The 21,622-nt window shown below is 50.6% G+C and overlaps 1 protein-coding gene and 1 long non-coding RNA gene across 3 annotated transcripts in view; one reads left to right on the forward strand and one right to left on the reverse strand.

Annotated features, from left to right (window-relative positions):
- The window catches only part of LOC140388178 (uncharacterized), an 80,196-nt gene extending 61,387 nt beyond the window's left edge, over positions 1–18,809 (reverse strand). Inside the window, exons 1-2 of the long non-coding RNA XR_011934119.1 lie at positions 18,733–18,809; positions 10,293–10,413 (exon numbers count right to left, since the gene is read on the reverse strand). This is a non-coding gene — a long non-coding RNA (uncharacterized lncRNA). The remainder of the gene's footprint in view (positions 1–10,292; positions 10,414–18,732) is intronic.
- LOC140388177 (cilia- and flagella-associated protein 54-like) overlaps positions 1–21,622 on the forward strand; it is a 948,449-nt gene that overhangs the window by 855,441 nt on the left and 71,386 nt on the right. For both annotated transcript variants that reach the window (XM_072471937.1, XM_072471938.1), the window contains one exon: positions 13,233–13,436. In XM_072471937.1, coding sequence (XP_072328038.1) covers positions 13,233–13,436 — 204 coding nt within the window. The remainder of the gene's footprint in view (positions 1–13,232; positions 13,437–21,622) is intronic.

Raw genomic sequence — 21,622 nt, forward strand, 5'->3', positions numbered from 1 at the left:
CATGGAGCTCTGAATCACCCCGGAGTGCCTGCGCATCGCACCCCAAGCAGCTAACTCAGCCTCTATCTTCAAACACTGGATGGCATGCTTTGAGGGCTACCTCCGAACGGCCCCCGGCACACCGACTGACGAACAAAAGATGCAGGTCCTCTATTCCAGGGTGAGTCCTGACATCTACTCCCTTATCGAGGACGAGGACGGTTTCACCGGTGCCATCGCCGCGCTGAAGGATATCTACATCCGACCCGCCAACCAGGTTTTTGCTCGCTACCAGCTCGCCACACGACGGCAATTTCCGGGGGAATCGCTGGACGAGTTTTATAACGCCCTGAAGATCCTGGGTCGAAACTGCAACTGCCCGGCGGTAACAGCGAAGTGAACACACAGAGCTCCTGGTCCGCGATGCGTATGTGGCAGGTTTGGCCTCTTCCCAGATCCACCAGAGGCTTCTGGAGAAAGAATCTCTGGGACTGACCGAAGCTCGGGCCCTGGCGGCATTCCTCGATGTGGCCTCGCGTAACGCCCGCGCCTACTCCCCCGACCGCACTACAGCCCCTTGGGCTCCGTGGACCCCCGCTGCGGTCAACTCTCCGAAACCCCCCCCCACCCCCGCAAACCTGCGCGGCCAAAACACCAGACCAACCGGGGGGGGCCCGCTGCTATTTTTGCGGCCAGCCGATACACCCTCGGCAGCGATGCCCGGCCCGCGCGGCTTCCTGCAAAAGCTGCGGGAAGAAGGGCCACTACGCAACGGTGTGCATGTCCCGCGGGGTCGCCGCTATCTCCGGGGAAGAAACGGGACCACAGACCCAGCCCCCCCAGCGATCCACCTGTGACCAACGGACGCCGCCATTTTGGACCCGGACGCCACGAGGGAGAGATGGGCGCCACCATTTTGTCCACCCCCGACCGCGCTCGATCCGTGGACGCCGCCATCTTGGCTGAAGGACCCCGACACAGATGGCCACATACTGCCTGATTACGATGCTCAACTTCAATAACCACGTCTGGCTTCAACGACCCTCGACCAGTCGCAACCCCGGACGCTCCAGACTGCAACCAGTACAGTCCTAGTGAATGGCTACGAGACGCCGTGTCTTATCGACTCTGGGAGCACGGAGAGCTTCATTCATCCGGACACAGTAAGGCGCTGTTCCCTCGTAATTCGGCCAAGCACCCGGAACATTTTCCTGGCGGCAGGATCCCACTCCGTTCAGATCACGGGGTTCTGCATTGCTAACCTAACGGTGCAGGGGAGAGAGGTCCGAAATTACTGGCTGTATGTCCTCCCCCATCTCTGTGCGCCCACACTCCTAGGGTTAGACTTCCAATGTAACCTCCAGAGTTTAACATTTAAATTTGGCAGCCCTATGCCCCCACTGACTGTCTGCGGCCTCGCGACCCTCAAGGTTGAACCGCCTTCCTTGTTTGCGAACCTCACCCCGGATTGCAAACCCGTCGCCACAAGGAGCAGACGGTACAGCGCCCAGGACCGAGCATTTATCCGGTCCGAAGTCCAGAGGCTGCTGAAGGAAGGCATCATCCAGGCTAGCAACAGTCCCTGGAGAGCCCAGGTGGTAGTTGTTAAGACCTGGGAGAAACAGAGGATGGTCATCGACTATAGTCAGACCATCAACAGGTACACTCAGCGAGATGCGTAACCTCTCCCCCGCATATCCGACATGGTCAATCGGATTGCACAGTACAAGGTCTTTTCCACCGTGGACCTCAAGTCCGCCTACCACCAGCTCCCCATCCGTCCCGGTGACCGCGACTATACTGCCTTCGAAGCAGACGGGCGGTTATACCACTTTTTAAGGGTTCCATTCGGCGTCACGAACGGAGTCTCGGTCTTCCAACGAGAGATGGACCGAATGGTTGACCAGCAGGGTTTACGGGCCACGTTCCCATATCTCGACAACGTCACCATCTGCGGCCACGACCAGCAGGACCACGACGCCAATCTCCAAAAATTCCTCCAGACCGCTCACGCCCTGAACCTCACTTACAACAAAGAAAAATGCGTGTTCCGCACCGATCGTCTAGCCATCCTGGGCTACGTAGTGCGTAATGGAGTGATAGGCCCCGACCCTGAACGCATGCGTCCCCTCATGGAGTTCCCTCTCCCCCACTGTGCCAAAGCCCTGAAATGTTGCCTGGGCTTCTTTTCTTATTACGCCCAGTGGGTCCCCCAGTACGCAGACAAGGCCCGTGCACTAATCCAGTCCACTACTTTTCCCCTGACGACAGAGGCATGCCAGGCCTTTAGCCGCATCAAAACGGATATCGCAAAGGCCACGATGCGCGCCATCGACGAGTCCCTCCCCTTCCAGGTCGAGAGCGACGCATCGGATGTAGCTCTGGTGGCCACCCTCAACCAAGCAGGCAGACCCGTGGCCTTCTTCTCCCGAACCCTCCACGCTTCAGAAATCCGCCACTCCTCAGTGGAAAAGGAGCCACAAGCAGTAGTGGAAGCTGTGCGACACTGGAGGCATTACCTGGCCGGTAGGAGATTCACTCTCCTTACTGACCACTGGTCGGTTGCCTTCATGTTCGATAATGCACAGCGGGGCAAGATCAAGAACGACAAGATCTTGCGGTGGAGGATCGAACTCTCCACCTTCAATTATGAGATCTTGTATCATCCCGGAAAGCTGAACGAGCCATCCGATGCCCTATCTCGCGGCACGTGCCAATGTACAAGTGGACCGTCTACAAGCCCTCCACGAGGACCTCTGCCACCCGGGGGTCACTCGTTTCTACCACTTCCTTAAGGCCCGCAACCTCCCTTACTCCGTCGAGGACGTCCGAACAGTCACCAGAAACTGCCAGATCTGCGCTGAGTGCAAACCGCACCTTTTCAGGCCAGATAGAGCGCACCTGGTTAAGGCCTCTCGACCCTTTGAACGCCTCAGTTTGGATTTCAAAGGCCCCCTCCCCTCCACCGATCGCAACGCGTACTTCCTGAATATCGTTGACGAATACTCCCGTTTCCCTTTCGCCATCCCCTGCCCCGACATGACCGCGTCCACGGTCATTAAAGCCCTCGGTACCATTTTTACACTGTTCGGTTTCCCCGACTATATCCATAGCGACAGGGGGTCCTCCTTTATGAGTGACGAACTGCGTCAATTCCTGCTCAGCAGGGGCATAGCCTCGAGCAGGACGACCAGGACCCCCGGGGGAACGGGCAGGTAGAATGGGAGAATGGAACGGTCTGGAAGGCCGTCTTGCTGGCCCTCCGGTCTAGGAGCCTCCCAACTTCCCGCTGGCAGGAAGTCCTCCCGGATGCCCTTCACTCTATCCGGTCCCTGCTGTGCACCACCACGAATCAAACGCCTCACGAGTGCCTCCTCCTCTTTCCTAGGAAGTCTTCCTCTGGAACGCCACTTATTTCATAGAATTTCATAGAATTTACAGTGCAGAAGGAGGCCATTCGGCCCATCGAGTCTGCACCGGCTCTTGGAAAGAGCACCCTACCCAAGGTCAACACCTCCACCCTATCCCCATAACCCAGTAACCCCACCCAACACTAAGGGCAATTTTGGACACTAAGGGCAATTTTGGACACTGAGGGCAATTTATCATGGCCAATCCACCTAACCTGCTCATCTTTGGACTGTGGGAGGAAACCGGAGCACCCGGAGGAAACCCACGCAGACACGGGGAGGATGTGCAGACTCCGCACAGCCAGTGACCCAAGCCGGAATCGAACCTGGGACCCTGGAGCTGTGAAGCAATTGTGCTATCCACAATGCTACCGTGCTTCCCCCGACCTGGCTAGCAGCTCCGGGACCCATTCTGCTCCGGAAACATGTGCGGGCGCACAAGTCAGATCCGTTGGTGGAACGGGTGCATCTCCTTCACGCCAACCCGCAATACGCCTATGTGGAGTACCCCGATGGCCGACAGGACACGGTCTCCCTGTGAGATCTGGCGCCCGCCGGAGCTACCCACACCCCCCCCAACGCCAATCACCACCTCCTCACGCCCGCCGGTTCATCCCGCAGCCACCCCCTTCCCGGGGGGTTCGGTTCTCCTCCCAGACCTGCCCAGGAGTAAGGACACAGGGGACAGCGCTACGCTCCCAGAGCCGACGGGACTCGAGCCAGCGCCATCACCACCACGCCCGAGACGATCGGAAAGGACGACCAGAGCGTCCATCCGGCTCATCGAATCACTTTAACTCTCAACGTTTTCAGTTATTGTGTCTTGTTATAGTTATGGCATCATGCCGACCCTGTTTGGCCCATTGGCCCAGTTTTCAGTTATTGTGTCTTGTTATAGTTCTGGCATCATGCCGACCCTGTTTGGCCCGTTGGCCCAGTTGAAGCGATAATTTTGTGTTTTGTTCAAAGATACGGCACAGTGCCGACTCTGTAAACCCCTACCACCATGCGAACCACCATCCCGCTGGGTTTTTTTCAACAAGGGGTGAATGTGGTGGTATGTATTAGGTATGTATTATGTAATACGGTACACCACGTGTCGACAGGCTATTGGTGAAGGGATGCCAGGTCCTGATAGGATCTGCCACCTACTGGACTCCACCCAGAAATGCCGGGAGAAGAACCCAGTTTTTCCCTCCATTTCCCTCAGCAGCTGCATTCTGTAACCACGCTGCTGGGGATAAAGTTCTGCTTAATAAAGCCTTCAATTGACATTACCTCAACCTGCCTCGCGTCATATTGACGGTGCTACACTCAGGTGGCCATTTTCCTGCTGGAAAATATTTACCCAATCCAGCTGGATCTCTTTTCGCCAGTTTCGTCCCAATAAGCTTGGCCCCACACTTTTCACTACCATTAAAGGCAGTTGCTCTCCATAAGCCACAGTTATATGCATTGTGCCCAACACTCTCAGTGGTTCCTCTGTGCATGTCCTCAGTTTTGCCAAGGTCCTGGTCAGGAATAAGGGTTGGAGTCCAGTGCGAATTTTATTGAATACTGTTTCCCCTATCACTAATATGGCTGCTCCAGTGTTGATGTGGGACTTCCATTCAACCTTATGGATAATTTAATGGGTTTTGATTTCACCATCGTTTCACAATTTAGTTGTTCCTCGTCGGAGGTAGGTGGGGCTTCTCGGGTATGCATTCTTCCGTACCCCGGTCTACGTGACATTCTCTAAGGTGATGGTTTGGGGCTTCTTTTTCTCCTTTCTGGCTCCAATCTCTGGCAACAACGACAATATTTTGCCGGGCGAAAGGCTGCAGGGGCTGCCATCTGTCTGGACCTAATTTTCCCTTGCTTGGGAGGGCTTCTGCGAGTGAGCCTGGTTAACTTTTTATCTGAGTCGTTCCTGAAGGTGGCTATGCAGTTGCCTATCCCCCAGCGGTAGTCCCTTAACTCAGTTTCACTGGTATGGGCGTCTATCTCCATCGGAGTACCCTGTAACTCATGCGCTCCGCTTGCCGCTTTTTCTGTGGACAAAGCCAGCTGCAATGCTTGTTTGCAATCCAGCTCGGCCTCTCCTAACAAACGTTTCTGTATTGCTAAATTATTTATTCCACATACCAAACAGTCTCGGAGCATCTCATTTAGCGTCAGGCCAAATTCGCAAGGCTCTGCTAATTGCCTTAATCTTGTTAAAAAGTTTGTAACTGACTCGCCAGTGTCTCGGCACGCTGAGTAAAACCGGTACCTTCGCAGGATCAGAGGTGGCTTAGGGTCATAGTACTCTTTTACTAAGTCCATCAATTCCTGGAAAGTTTTCGTATCCGGTGCCTCCGGAAAAGTGACACGCGCATAATGGCAAAGGCTGCTGGCCCACATGTGGTCAGCAGAATGACCCGTTGCTTTTCATCCGGAATTATATCGTTTGCTCTAAAGAAGTACTTCATCTGCTCTACATATTGGGCCCAGTCTCCACTGCAGGGTCAAAAGAGTCCAACTTTCCGAATAAAGGCATTTTTGCCTGTCAGTGCCTTTCCCTCAATATGCGGCAGCTGCTGACGAGCAGGTTTCTTTGGGTTGTTTCGTTTTCCTCGTCGACACAGTAAATATTGTGCCAGCAAGTTGTGCTGTTTCTCTCCTTATCAATGCTGTTGCTGCTGACCTTAAGGATCTCAATACAAAAGCTGGCAATAGTCATTAAGTATCGCTTGGGGAAGGACAAGGCATCATATTGGCTCTTTGTAATAAGTCCATGGAGACAGAAGTCCCGTCACCAAAATTCCTTTTATTTACAAACCCAACAGCTGAACAACCATGACCATTCAGTCTGCTGTCTACACGGGGAGTGCAGAGGATCTGAGACTCTGTTGTATACACAGAAAGGGGTTCCCTGATTGGGCCACTAATCAGGGAACTCGTGTTCTAATTGGCCGATCTCAAAGGCCTGGCAAAGGGCAGCACGGTAGCATTGTGGATAGCACAATTGCTTCACAGCTCCAGGGTCCCAGGTTCGATTCCGGCTTGGGTCACTGTCTGTGCGGAGTCTGCACATCCTCCCAGTGTGTGCGTGGGTTTCCTTCGGGTGCTTCGGTTTCCTCCCACAGTCCAAAGATGTGCAGGTTAGGTGGATTGGCCATGATAAATTGCTCTTCGTGTCCAAAATTGCCCTTAGTGTTGGGTGGGGTTGCTGGGTTATGGGGATAGGGTGGAGGTGTTGACCTTGGGTAGGGTGCTCTTTCCAAGAGCCGGTGCAGACTCGATGGGCCGAATGGCCTCCTTCTGCACTGTAAATTCTATGATAATCTATGAAAATCTATGAAATCATTACAATCTTCTGCATCCATAATAGGCCCTGATAAAATAACCTACCTTGGTCCAGGCTAAGGCCAAAATTATTTTCCTCTTTGAGGCTTTTCTTCCATTAAATTTCTCATTATCTCTTGGGGTGCTGAGTCACACTTAATTGATTTTCAGTGGTGAACTCCCCATGGTCACAGGCGCAATGTGAGAAATGTCATGTATGTGGTGATATGCATGTGAATAATATTGTATATAATTAGCAGTGCCACATACAACCAGCTGGTGGCGCCAGACATCGGTCATGTGACATCCGACTCTCGCCAGTTGGTAATAAAGCATACAACTGGACAGTCGCATATCAGATAGTTCCAGGAGAGTCCATGAAACTCAAATAATAACCTAGTCTGTTTAGCATTTTATATGTTCCTCTCCACGTGTTAATCAATAAATCATCATTCTATAATAATCTTTATTAGTGTCACAAGTAAACACTGTTAACACTGCAATATATTTACTGTGAAAATCCCCTAGTCGCCACACTCCGGCGCCTGTTCGGGATCACTGAGGGAGAATTCAGAATGTCCAATTCACCTAACAAGCACGTCTTTCGGGACTTGTGGGAGGAAACTGGAGCACCCGGAGGAAATCCACGCAGACAGGGGGAGAACGTGCAGACTCCGCACAGACAGTCCCGAGCAGGGATCGAACCCAGGACTTTGGAGCTGTGCTACCGTGCCGCCCATAAGTCATCAGAAGTTCTGTATGAATCATTGCAAAGACAAGGTCATGGAACACAACATGGTACCCGGAGTGTTGAATATTTGAAGGTAATAGCAGAAAAGACGAAGCGAAACTGGCCGAAGAACAAAAAAGAGAAGATTCTTCCACCGACCTGGTAAACTACGGCCATTGGCGACTCAACACAACAAACAATGTGAAGTTTGAGATGGAAGGTTTAAAGGCACCACACCAGTTTCATGTTTTGGGTAACGTAGCCAAAAAACTGGTCCACAAGCAATTGAAATCTACAATACACTTGCTTCTGATAGTGAAGAGGAAAGCAAGAGCTACGATGAGGTGATACAGCACTTCGATCGGTATTGCTCTCCGAAAAATAATTAAACATTTGAAAGATATATTTTTGTATACGTACCCAGAAACCAGGCGGATCTTTCAACAGTTTTGTGACCGACTTGAGGCTGAAGGCCCAGTCCTGCAATTTCAGTGATCTAAAATCATTGATGATTCGTGACCAAATAGTATTTGGCATATCAAATGATAAGCTCCGGGAAAGATCGTTACGGGAGGAAGACCTGAAATTGGAAAATGCGATTAAGATTTGCCATGCAAGTGAGTTGGCTGCACGGCAAATCAATACATTCACTTTGAAATATTTTGGCACCAACATGGAAGAAGACGCCAGTCAGTGCTATCAGCACTTTGCCGCAGTTCAACAAGAAAGGTGTTCTAAGTGTGGGTGGCCATTTTAAACGGTCGACAGGTGCCACCATTTTATGCCAGAAATGTGGCAACCGACATGGTCCACGACAATGACCAGCATATAGAAAAGTACAGATGTGGCATACAAATCATTTGCGAAACAATGATTTTTGCCTCCTCCAGTGGACCAAATCACATCAGTTAACACGGTTGATGAGATGCTTTCTTTATTGATCTCATTTCAACCAAGGACCAGAGGAGTCCGACCATTGTAAAAGTGAAGATGTCCTTCCGAAAAGTCTCGACAATAGTAAGGACAAACCTGCTGCCATCAAAACCAAATGGAAAACCTTAGGGTAGATGAACGACACATTGGTAAACTGCGATCTTGACATGGGAGCAAGGGCCAACCTCTTCAGTTTGTCCATTTTGCACGGACTGCATATCAAGCCGAAAGTTGTCGAAAAACCACGACTGCCGATACACTACGATAGGAAGAAGATTGAGACGCTGGGTGAATGTGAGTTTGAATTAAGTAGGCACAACACAACGCATATGTTACCATTTTCCATTGTCGACATGAAAAACGAGTCCATCGTAGGAGCGGATGTGTGTGGGCCCTGAACTTAGTTGAGCGGCTGTACGTTCCAGACAGCAACTGGCCAGCCGAATTCTACAAATCTCAATGAGATATGCTGGTGCAGTCATTCGATGTGAAACAAGCAAAAGTCCAGGCAGAGGACGGCAAATCAGATGAAGAGATGGAAGAGCCAAAGGGAATTCCACACTTCTGGTTACCAGTCTTCAAGAAAGTGTATATACTCAGTGGTATGATACAGGAGCATGATGAGCCCATATTAAAGCATCTACAGGATGTGAACATTAAATGTTCAGAGCGTGAACAGCCAATGAGCTTCACTCTGGAATTTAAGTTTGAGCCTAATGAGTATTTTACAAATGAGGTAATTACAAAATATACCAGCTGGAATCATGGCCTGACAAGATTGGACTTTCATTCTTTGACAAACCAGAAATCACGGGATGCACAGGGTGCCAGATTGACTGGAAGAAAGAAAAGAATGTCACACTGAAAACCATTAAAACGAAGCCGAAGTATAAGGGTCGGAGCACGCGCAAAAGAGTTACGAAAACTGTCCCAAATGACTTATTCTTCAATTTCTTCAGTCGTCCTGAAGTTCCACAGCATGGAATATGGAATAAATGTTCAGCAGCAGAATTCGCTGCTGACTTTGAAATTGGTCCTCTCCTATGTTAACTCATAATTCCGGGTGCAATGTCGTATTTTACAGAAGTCTTTGCAGATGACAAGGCAGTTTGCCACACTCAACGTGCTTTTCCCTGGGACACCTTTTAAAATGAAAACAGAGAAAAACAGGGAATACACTTCTTCCTTCTGCAGTCCAAATTAACCAAACAAAAACTGAAACCCCCAAAAAACCCTACTCACCTGACAGCCACAGACCAGCTCCACTCACAAAATGACATAGATAGAACTTACAATTTAAAAAAAAAAATTTTTTTTTTTACAGTATAGAAGGAGGCCATTCGGCCCATCGAGTCTGCACCGGCTCTTGGAAAGACCACCCTACCCAAGGTCAACACCTCCACCCTATCCCCATAACCCAGTAAACCCACCCAACACTAAGGGCAATTTTGGACACTAAGGGCAATTTATCATGGCCAATCCACCTAACCTGCACATCTTTGGAATGTGGGAGGAAACCGGAGCACCCGGAGGAAACCCACGCACACACGGGGAGGATGTGCAGACTCCGCACAGACAGTGACCCAAGCCGGAATTGAACCTAGGACCCTGGAGCTGTGAAGCAATTGTGCTATCCACAATGCTACCGTGCTGCCATCACTGAAGCCATGCTACAAGTCACATGATAAGAGACCAAACTTTTCTTAAAGGGGTACTCACATGACACATTCAACCCCTTAAACTCTTAAGTTCAGAAACCACAATGCTTACAAATATCAACCACTTCAAAGAGAGGTAGGTGCTGTCAATTTCCAGCTCAACACTTCAAAATCACTCAAACATCAAGGGGAGGGGTGTTTGGAATCACTTAACTCCCTTTAACTCTCTCCGGGGACCGGAGCATAGTGGTCGGCTTGTTGCCCAGTACGAACCTTGATCTCGGCCAGATGCCCGATTCTCTTCCCGATTGCGGTGCTGGCGTCGCAGGGCTGAAAATCCAGCCTCTGGACAATATTCAGATAATAAAAGCAAAATACTGTGAATGCTAGAAATCTGAAATGAAAACAGAAAATGTTTGAAAAATCAACAGGTCTGCCAGCTGTTACGACACCCTGGTCAAGTGCACGATCAATTCCACCCCATAGATCCCAACATACGTGAATTAACCAATAATTTGTATTTTACGAACATCTCTAAACCTTGACTGCTCCTATAAGTTACAGACACCAGGGCCGGGATTCTCTGATCCCACGTCGGGTCAGAGAATCGCCCGGGGGGGGGTCATGACAATCACGCCACACTGCTCCGACGCCGGGCCGCCAAATCTCTGGCGCACGCGGGGTCACCACCGCGCCAGTCGGGGGCCATTGAAAGCGCCCCCCCCCGCCGATTCTCCTCACCTCGCTGGGCCCAGTGCCTACCGAGTTCGGCCGAGTCCCGCTGGCGTGGGTTACATATGGTCCCACCCGCCGGTACCTCGGAGTTCTGGCTGCGGGGGCCGTCTTGGTGGTGGGGGGGGGGGGGCATCTGACTCTGGGGGGACCACCACGGTGGCCTGGCCCGCGATGGGGGCCAACCGATCGGCGGGTGGGCTAATTCCGTGAGGGTCCTATGTTCCTCCGTGCCGGGCCCCTGCAGGCTCCGCCATATTGCCCGGGGACCGGCAGGAAGACGGCAACTCACGCGCATGCGCAGACCCACGCCGGCCATGGTGCGCCGGCCATGGTGCGCCGACTTTCGAGCGCCGGAGCAGCGGACACCACTCCTAGGAAGGGGTGAATACCTGGGCCTGCCAGCCCGTTGACGCCAGAGTGGCTCACGCCGCTTTTGACCCCGGCGTCAGAACTTGGCCATGGGATCGGAGAATCCCGGCCCAGATTTATAAGAAAAATGTTAACAAACCATTTCTGAACAAAGTGAAGAAAAGACAAACATATGAGGAAATAACAGGATAATGGTCTTCCAGACTACCTAATACCAAGACCCTGTTCCGCCCTGTACCCAGACACACACAAGTCAGACACCAGGGACGGGATTCTCCGGCTCCCCACCGGGTCGGAGAATTGCCGGGGGCTGGCGTGAATCCCGCCCCCGCCGGTTGCCGAATTCTCCGGCACTGGATATTCGGCGGGGGTGGAAATCGCGCCGCGCCGTTTGGCGGGCCCCCCCCGGCGATGGGCCGAAGTCCCGCTGCTGGAATGCCTGTCCCGCCGGCGAGAATCAAACCACCTCTCTTACCGGCGGGACAAGGCGGCGCGGGTGGGCTCCAGGGTCCTGGGGGGGGGGGGGCGATCTGGCCCCGGGGGGTGCCCCCACGGTGGCCTGGCCCGCGATCGGGGTCCACCGATCCACGGGCGGGCCTGTGCCGTGGGGGCACTCTTTTCCTTCCGCCTTCGCCATGGTCTCCACTATGGCGGAGGCAGAAGAGACCCCCTCCACTGCGCATGCGCGGGGATGCCGTGAGCGGTCGCTGACGCTCCCGCGCATGCGCCGCATGGCCAAGTCATTTCCGCGCCAGCTGGCGGGGCACCAAAGGCCTTTCACGCCAGCAGGCGGGGCTCGGCCCCTCAAGATGCGGACAATTCCGCACCTTTGGGGCGGCGCGATGCCGGACTGATTTGGCTGTTTTTGCCACCGGTCGGCGGACATCGCGCCGATTGCGGAGAATCCTGCAGGGCGGGATTCTCCCCTATCTAGCGGGGCGGGGGACCCAGCGTGATGGAGTGGCGAGAATCACTCCGGCGTCGGGCCGCCCCAAAGGTGCGGAAGTCTCTGCACCTTTTGGGGGCCAAGCCCTCACCTTGAGGGGCTAGGCCTGCGCCGGAGTGGTTTCCACTCCACCGGCTGGCATGGAAGTCCTTTGGCGCCACGCCAGACATGGCCGAAAGAACTTCGCCGGCCTGCGTAAGTTCATGAATGCGCGGGAGCGTCAGTGGCTGCTGACGTCATCCCCGCGCATGCGCAGGGGATGGGGTCTCTTCTGCTTCTGCCATGGTGAAGACCATGGCGAAGGCGGAAGAAAAAGAGTGCCCCCACAGCACAGGCCCGCCCACGGATCGATGGGCCCCGACCGCGGGCCAGGCCACCGTGGGGGCACCATCTGGGGCCAGATCGTCCTGCGCCCCCCCCAGGAGCCCGCCCGCGCTTCCTGCTCCCACCGGTAAGGTAGGTGGTTTAATCCACGCCGGCGGGAGAGGGTTAACAGTGGCGGGACTTCATGGCGCGATTCCCGCCCCCGCCGACCGGCACAACGCGATTCCCGCCCCTGCCGAATCTCTGGTGGCGGAGAATTCGGGACACGGCGGGGGGCGGGATTCATGCCTGCCCCCGGCGATTCTCCGACCCGATGGGGGGGGGTCGGAGAATCCCGCCCAAGGTAAGTGTCGGCAAGGAATAAAATAAAACAGGAATTAAAGAAGTAGGTCTGAGGTGAGTCTTCACTACTGCAGTTGCAGCCTCTGGGATATAGATTTACTCGAGAGGTTCAGGTTGGCCCAACAGGAGGGGTAGCCGACACAGAACAACCATATGAGGCCCATGGCCACGGAAGGGGGAGAAATCAGTAGGTGTAAATATGTATAGTGATCCGTGTTCGTCTGTATGTTCTCTCATTGTACTTTAGTCTATATTTGGAGTGTAAGGTCAGTCTCTCCTTAGTTGCCTTTCCAAACCCTATGGGGGGCTATGAAACCTGTAAACTAATCATACAAACTGAAATAGGTAACATAAAAGTTGAGAAAACCAATAAAAACATTTTTTTAAAAATGTTTTAAAATGTAATCAACTACTTACATTGGTCCAAAGAACACATCATTCTCAGTTCGCTTTTTCCATACTATTTTTCATTTTTGGTGCACATGGTTTTTCTGTAGAAAATGATGAATTGCTGCCAACCTTAACTGCCATACACGGAGTAAAAGTGGAAGAAAAGGGACAGGAAAATAAAGAAATGGCACCAGTTGAAAATCCAAATATGATGGCACCATACAGAAAGGCTGCAGAAAACCTGAACTCAATCCAGCTTCTATATTACAGTAACCATCTCCGCAGGCTATACAACATTAATCTACTTCCAGGTAAGATATCCAGCCTCTATTTTTGTGAGATTGACAAAGAAAAAGTCGAAGGGATTACAGCAATTGAAGTGCCATGTGATAAACACACTTCCCTGTGCAATTCAGGAGAGCTGCACAATTTAACCAAATAAAGTCTTAACAATTAATTCAACTAATAAATAACAACTAACTGTTGATTAATGAGACAAAAGTAGAGGCCTCAGAACAAAGCAACAGAGACTAGATGCAGGATTTAATGTAGGTGATAGGGGACTTGCCTGCCAGTGGAGAGTCAGCAAGTGCCCTGTGTTGTCTGTTTGTGGGAAAGCCAGTCAAATTAACTGGGCAGCAGCAGGCATTCCCTGACATCAAGGAAACTGGGGTGGGAAATCCCGCTTCCTGAGGGTTGCCGGCCATTCTGAGACAGGCAACTATGAATGAGATATAGCACTTGGGACTAAAGGGATTAAGGGATGTGGGGGAAGGCGAGATCAGAATATTGAGTTTGATAATCAGCCATGATCATAATGAATGGTAGGGCATGCTTGAAGGGCCGATTGGCCTTAGATGTATGTTTCTGTGAACTTCATTGTGGGCTTAGGAGCATACCATTGAGTATCAAGCCAGCCTCGTGCAGCATGAGTGGGCGGCATGGTAGCACAGTGATTAGCACTGTTGCTTCGCAGCGTCAGGGTCCCAGGTTCGATTACCGCTTGGGTCACTGTCTGAATTGGATATTCTGAATTCTCCCTCAGTATACCCGAACAGGCGTCGGAAAGTGGCGACTAGGGGATTTTCACAGTAACTTCATTCCAGTGTTAATGTAAGCCTACTTGTGACAATAATAACGATTATTATTCGTTGTGGCCTTGTTTCATGACCAATCAATCAAGATGTCATCCATGTGGCATGTAATTCTATCAATGCCCTGCAGTATATTGGACATTGTCCTTTGGAATAGTTCAATGTGATGCCAAATGGCAGCGGGGTAAAGCAGTCCAATCTAAAGCGCACCATGAGCGTAGTTAGGAGTTTGGACTTTTTGGTCCAATGGCAATTGCCAAAACTCACTGTTGGAGTCATGTCTGATGAAGATGGTGCTTTTTGCAAGTTTGGCCAGGTTCTCAACTACTAATGTCTTTGAATATATTTGTCTTTCAACTGCCTTGTTAAGGTGTATTAGATCAATGTAGATTTGAATGGAGCCTTTAGGCTTATAAGAACAGAGGTAGGCCATTCAGCCCCTCGAGCCTGTCCTGCCATTTAATGGGATTTGACTAATCTATGGCTTAACTCCATATACCTGCCTTTGGCCCATATTCTGGTTCTTGGTTGGCAGATAGGAAGTAAAAAGCTGGAATAAATGGGTCTTTTTCCAATTGGCAGGTACTAGTGGGGTACCGCAGGAACCTGTACTAGGACCAACTGTTCACATTATATATTAATGACTTGGATGAGGGAATTAAATGTATTATCTCCAAATTTGAAGATGGTACAAAGTTGGGTGGGAGGGTGAGCTGTGAGGAGGATGCAGAGATGCTTCAGCGGGATTTGAACAGGCTGAGTGAGTGGGCACATGCATGAGAGATAATCTTTATTGTCACAAGTCGGCTTACATTAACACTGCAATGAAGTTACTGTGAAAAGCCCCTAGTCGCCACATTTGAGCGCCTGTTCAGGTACACAGAGGGAGAATTCAAAATGTCCAATTCACCTAAGCACGTCTTTCGGGACTTGTGGGAGGAAATCGGAGCACCCGGTGGAAACCCACGCAGATACAAGGAGAACGTGCAGACTCCGCACAAACAGTGGCCCGAGCTGGGAATCGATCCTGGGACCCTGGTGCTGTGAAGCAACAGTGCCAACCACTGTGCTACCCTTCGGTATAATGTGGATAAATGTGAGGTTATCCTCGTCGGTAACTAGGAAGGCAGATTATTACTTGAATGGGTGTAAATTGAGAGAGGTGGATACTCAGTGAGACCTTGGTGTCCTTGTGCATCAGTCTTTGAAAGTAAGGGCGCAGGTACAGTGGGCAGTAAAGAAGGCAAACGATATATTGGCCTTCATAATGAGAGGATTTGAGAATAGGAATAGAGATGTTTTACAGCAATTGTATAGGGCATTGGAGAGGCCACACCTAGAGTATTGTGTGCAGTTTTGGGTTCCTTATCTGCGGAATGATGTTCTTGCTATGGAGGGAGTGCAGCAAAGGTTTACCAGGCTGATTCCTGGGATGGCGGGGCTGTGATATGAGGAGAGACTAAGTTGGTTAGGATTATATTCATTGGAGTTTAGAAAAGTGAGAGGGGAATCTCATAGAAAATTACAAAATTCTAACAGGATTAGCAGGGTAGATTCAGAAAGAATATTCTTGATTGTGTGTGGGCGGGGGGGGGAGTCCAGAACTAGCGGTTATAGTTTGAGGATAAGAGGTAAATCTTTTAGGGCAACACGGTGATGCAGTGGTTAGCACTGCTGCCTCACGGCGCCAAGGTACCAGGTTCGATCCCAGCTCTGGGTCACTGTCCGTGTGGAGTTTGCACATTCTCCCGTGTTTGGTGAGTTTCGCCCCCACAACCCAAAAAATGTGCAGGGTAGGTGGATTGGCCACGCTAAATTGCCCCTCAATTGGAAAAAATTAATTGGGTACTCCAAATTTATATTTTTAAAAAAATCTTTTAGGACTGAAGTGAGGAGAAATTTCTTCACCCAGAGAGTGGTGAATCTGTGAGCTTCACTGCCACAGAAAGTAGTTGAGGCCAAAATATTGCGTAATTTCAAGAAGGAATTAGATAAAGCTCTTGGGGCTAAAGGGATCAAGGGATATGGGGGGGGGGGGGGAGGCAGGATCAGGGTATTGAACTTGATGATCACCCATTATTATAATGAATGGCGGAGAAAGTTCGAAGGGCTGAATGGCCTCCTCCTGTTTTTTGTTTCTGTGTAACAAAAGTAGTATAAGGGAAGTAAAGTTAAGACTTAAAGTAAGATCTCCAAAGACAGCAAAGTCTTTGCATTGCAGTGGGAGTGTTCGAAGTGAAATGCTGGGCGGTATTCCCCCCCCCGCGGCCGGGTGGGAGAATCGCTGGGGCGCTGCGCGAATCGCGCCACGCCGCCCTGACCCCCGCACGCAATTCTCCCACCCCCCCAAAACCAGCGCCGCGCGAATCGCACCGGGCCGCTCGGAGAATCGCCGCAAGCGGCGATTCTCGGGCCCGGATGGGCCGAGCGGCCGCGCGTAAATGGCCTAGTCCCACCGGCGCCATCCACACCTGCCGCTGGCGGCGGGTACTCGTCGCAAAGTCTTGGGGGCCGGCCTGTGGGGGGGGCTCCGTTCCTGGGGGGGGGACTCCGGAGTGGCCTGGTACGCGATCGGGACAAACCAATCGGCGGGCCGGCCTCTCTGTCGGCGGGCCTCCTTTCCTCCGGTGGTGAGCCTGGATCCATCCGCCATGTTTGTGCGGGGCGGCCTGGGGGAGGACGGCCACCGCGCATGCGCTAGTTGGCGCCAGCCCAACTGGGCATGCGCGTGACGCCAGGTCTCTGACGCCGCGCGACGCCCACGCTAGCCCCACGGAGGGGGGAGAATAGGGGTCTGGGAACGTGCGCCGACGCCGGAGTAAAACACTCCGGTTTTTACTCCGGCGTCGGCACTTAGACTCCTGTTGGAAGAATCCCGCCCACTGTCCCTACAATAATCAATATTCTTCAAGGGGAGTAAGTATTACGCATAATCCAAAGGGAGGTCAACTTACACCAGTGATTTGCACATCTTGCTCTAATTAGGAAGTCATGGACACTTCCAATGTCCCTGGCGGCCATGTGTGCAGGAGGTGTATCCAACTGCAACTAAATAGAACAAAAAGGAATGAAACCAGATGGACCACCCAGCATCGATCAAGGCACCAGAAACCACAATGGCAAAACCAGCCCTGTTGACCCTGTAAAGTCCTGCTTAAAGGCACATTGGTGGCAGTGGTTAGCACTGCAGCCTCAAAGCGCCAGGGATCCAGGTTTGATTCCAGCTTGGGTGACCGTATGTCTGAAGTTTGCATGTTCTCCCCGTGTCTGCGTGGGTTTCCTCCGGGTGCTCTAGTTTCATCCCACAGTCTAAAGATGTGCAGGATGTTGCCTGGTCTGGAGGGTGTTAGCTATGTGGAGAGGCTGAATAGACTTGGACTGTTTTCATTAGAAAGATGGAGGTTGAGGGGTGACCTGATAGAAGTCTACAAGATTATGAGGGGCATGGTTAGAGTGGATGGGCAGGCATTCTTTCCCAGGGTGGAGCAGTCAAGTCACCAGGAGGCATATGTTTAAGACTGTGGGGCAAAGTTTCGAGGAGATGTGCGAGGCAGGTTTTTACACAGAGCGTGGTGAGTGCCTGGAATGCATTGCCAGGGGAGGTTGTGGAAGCAGATAGATTAACGGCGTTCAAAAGGCATCTTGACAACACATGAAATGAAAAAATGAAAATGAAAATCGCTTATTGTCGTAAGTAGGCTTCAAATGAAGTTACTGTGAAAAGTCCCTAGTCGCCACATTCCGGCGCCTGGTCGGGGAGGCTGGGATGGGATGGGTATAGAGGGATATGGCACAAGGAAGTGATGAGGTTTTGGTAAAGGTTGGTATCGTGGCCGATGTGGGCTTGGAGGGCCAAAGGACCTGTTCCCGTGCTGTATTGTTCTTTGTTCAAACAATCTTCAGCCAGAAGTGCGAAGTGGATGATCCGTCTCTTCTTCCTCTAGAGGTCGGCAACATCACAGATGCCAGTCTTCAGCCACTTCAATTTACTCCTTGCGATATCAAGAAATGGCTGAAGGCACTGGATACTGCAAAGGCTATGGGCCCTGACAATATTCCGGCAATAGAGCTGAAGAATTGTGTTCCAGAACTGCCATGCTGCTAACCAAGCTGTTCCAGTACAGTTACAACACTGGCATTGACCCGGCAATGTGGACAATTGCCCAGATCTGTCCTGTACACAAGAAACAGGATAAATCTAACCTGCCAGTTACTGCCCCATCAGTCTACACTCAATCGTCAGTAAAGTGATGGAAGGGGTCGTCAACAGTGCTATCAAACGGCACTTACTTAGCAATAACCTGCTCATGGACTCTGTTTGGGTTCCGCCAGAGTCACTCAGCTTTACAACCTTGGTTCAAACATGGACAAAGGAACTGAACGCCAGAGGTGAGGTGAGAGTGACTGTCCTTGACATCAAGGCAGCATTTGACCAAGTATGGCATCAAGGAGTCCGGACAAAACTGGAGTCAATGGGAATCGGGGGAAATCCCTCCGCTGATTGGAGTCATACCTGGCACAAAGGAAGATGGTTGTGGTGGTTGTAGGTCAATCATCTTGGTCTCGGGACATCACTGCAGGAGTTTCTCAGGGTAATGTCCAAGGCCCAAACATCTTCAGCTGCTTCATCAATGACCTCCTTTCCTTCATAAGGTCAGATGTGGTGATGATTGCTGATGACTGCACAATGTTCAGCATCAGTCACAACTCCTCAGATACAGAAGCAGTTAATGTCCAAATTCAGCAAGACCTGGACAATATCCAGGCTTGGACTGACAAGTGGCAAGTAAAATTTGTCATCTCCAATAAGAGAGGATCTAGCCAATGCCCCTTGACATTCAATGGCATTACCATTGCTGAATCCCACACAATCAACATCCTGAGGCTTACCATTGGTCAGAAACAGAACTGGACTAGCCATATAAATATGGTGACTACCAGAGCAAGTCAAAGGCTTAGAATCGTGTGGTGAGTAACTCATCTCATGACTTCCCACAGCCTGTCCACCATCTACAAGGCATAAGTCAGGAGTGTAATGGAATACTCTCCACTTGCCTGGATGAGTGCAGCTCCAACAACACTCAAGAAGCTCAACACCATCCAGGACAAAGCAGCCCACTTGACTGTTACTCCTTTCACAATCATTCAAGCCCTCCACCACTGATGAACAGTAGCAGCCGTGTGTCACATCCAAAAGATGTACTGCAGGAACTCCTAAAGTGTTCTTATGCAACACCTTTCAAACCCACGACTACTACCATCTAGAAGGACAGGAGCAGCAGAAACATGAGACCGCCACCACTAAGTTCCCCTCCAAGCCACTGACCATCCTGACTTGGAAATATATCGCCATTCCTTCACTGTCGCTGGCTCAAAATCCTGGAACCCACTTCCTAACAATGCTGTGGGCGTTACATCATAAGGACTGCAGTATTCAAGATGACAGCTCACCACCGCCTTCTCATGGCAACTAGGAATGGGCAATAAATGCTGGTTTGCCAGCGACACCCAGAACCCACAAATACATTTTTTTTAATTAAAGGAAATGGCACTGGAAATATTGGATGTATTGAATCATCTTCCAAGATTTTATAGACTCTGGCACAGTTCCTACAGATTGGAAGGTGGCAAATGTAACCCCACTATTTAAAAATGGAGAGTGGAAAATGCGAGAATTACAGATCAATTAGTCTGACATCAGTAATGGAAAAGGTGCTAGAATCTATTATAAAAGACGTGATAACAGAATATTTGCAAAGCATTAACGGGATTGGACAAAGCCAGCATGGGTTTATGAAAGGAAAATCATGCTTAACAAATCTACTGGATTTTTTTGAGGATGTAACTAGTAGAATAGATAAAGGAGAACCAGTGGATGTGGTGCATTTGGACTTTCAGAAGGCTTTTGACAAGGTCCCTCATAAGAGATTAGTGGGCAAAATTACATTGGATAGGGGGTTATGCACTGGCATGGATCGAGAATTAGTCATAGTCATAGAATTTACAGTGCAGAAGGAGGCCATTTGGCCTTTCGGGTCTGCACTGGCCCTTACAAAGAGCATCTTACTGAAGCCCACGTATCTACCCTATCCCGTAACCTCCACTTAACCTTTTTGGACACTAAGGGCAATTTAGCATGGCCAATCCACCTTACCCGCACATCTTTGGACTGTGGGAGGAAACCGGAGCACACAGAGGAAACCCACACAGACACGGGGAGAACGTGCAGACTCCGCACAGACAGTGACCCGGCCGGGAATCAAACCTTGGTTAACAGACAAGAAACAGAGTGCGAATAAATGGGTCTTTTTCCAAGTAGCAGCGGGTGACTAGTGGGGCACTGCAGGGATCAGTGCTTGGGTCCCACCTGTTCACAATATATATAAATGACCTGGATGAGGGAACCAAATGTAACATTTCCAAGTTTGCTGACGAAACTGGGCTGAATTTTGAGTTGTGAGGAGGACGCAAGGGAGCTTCAAGGTGATTTAGACAAGTTGAGTGAGTGGGCAAACATATGGCAGATGCAGTACAACGCAGCTAAATGTGAAGTTATACACTTTGGTGTGAAAAAAAGAAAGGAAGAGTATAATTTAAATAGTAATATATTGTGAAATGTGGATGTACAAAGGGATCTGGGTGTTCTTGTACACCAGTCAATGAAAGCAGAGAGGCAGGTGCAGCAAGCAAATGTTATGCTAGCCTTCATTATAAGTGGATTTGAGTTCAGAAGTAGAGATGTCTTCCTGCAGTTATACAGGGCCTTGGTGAGACCACACCTGGAGTATTGTGTGGAGTTTTAGTCTCCTTAAGAAAGGATATACTTGCCACCGAGGGATGTTCACTAGGCTGATACCGAAGTTGGTGGGACTGTTCCATGAGGAGAGAATGGTTAGATTGGGCCTCACTGGATGAGTAGACCTGATTGAAACGTATATAAAATTCTAACAGGGCTGAATGGACTAGATGCAGGGAGGATGTTTTCCCTGGTTGGGGAATCTAGAACCAGGGGACACAATCGCAGGATATGGGATAGACCATTTGGGACTGAGATGAGGAAGCTTTCATCATTCCAAGGCTAGTCAACCTGTGGAATTCCCGACCACGGAAGGCTGTGGAGTGCGAGTCATTGAATGTATTCAAGAAAGAGATTTTTTCAGATTTTAGTTACATCAAGGAACAAGGGGGTGAAAGCGGGAATATGACATTGAGTTAGAGGATCAGCCATGATCAAATTGAATGATGGCGCAGGCTTGAAGGGCCAAATCATAGAACTCTTAAAATCCCGAGAATGCAGAAGGAGGCCATTTGGCCCATCTAGTCTGCACCGACCATTTGAAAGAGCACCCTACCTAGGCCCACTCCCCGATCCTACCCCCAGAACCCAACCTAACTTCACAGAA

This window comes from Scyliorhinus torazame, chromosome 13 (genome assembly GCF_047496885.1).
Source record: "Scyliorhinus torazame isolate Kashiwa2021f chromosome 13, sScyTor2.1, whole genome shotgun sequence".
Lineage (NCBI taxonomy): Eukaryota > Metazoa > Chordata > Chondrichthyes > Carcharhiniformes > Scyliorhinidae > Scyliorhinus > Scyliorhinus torazame.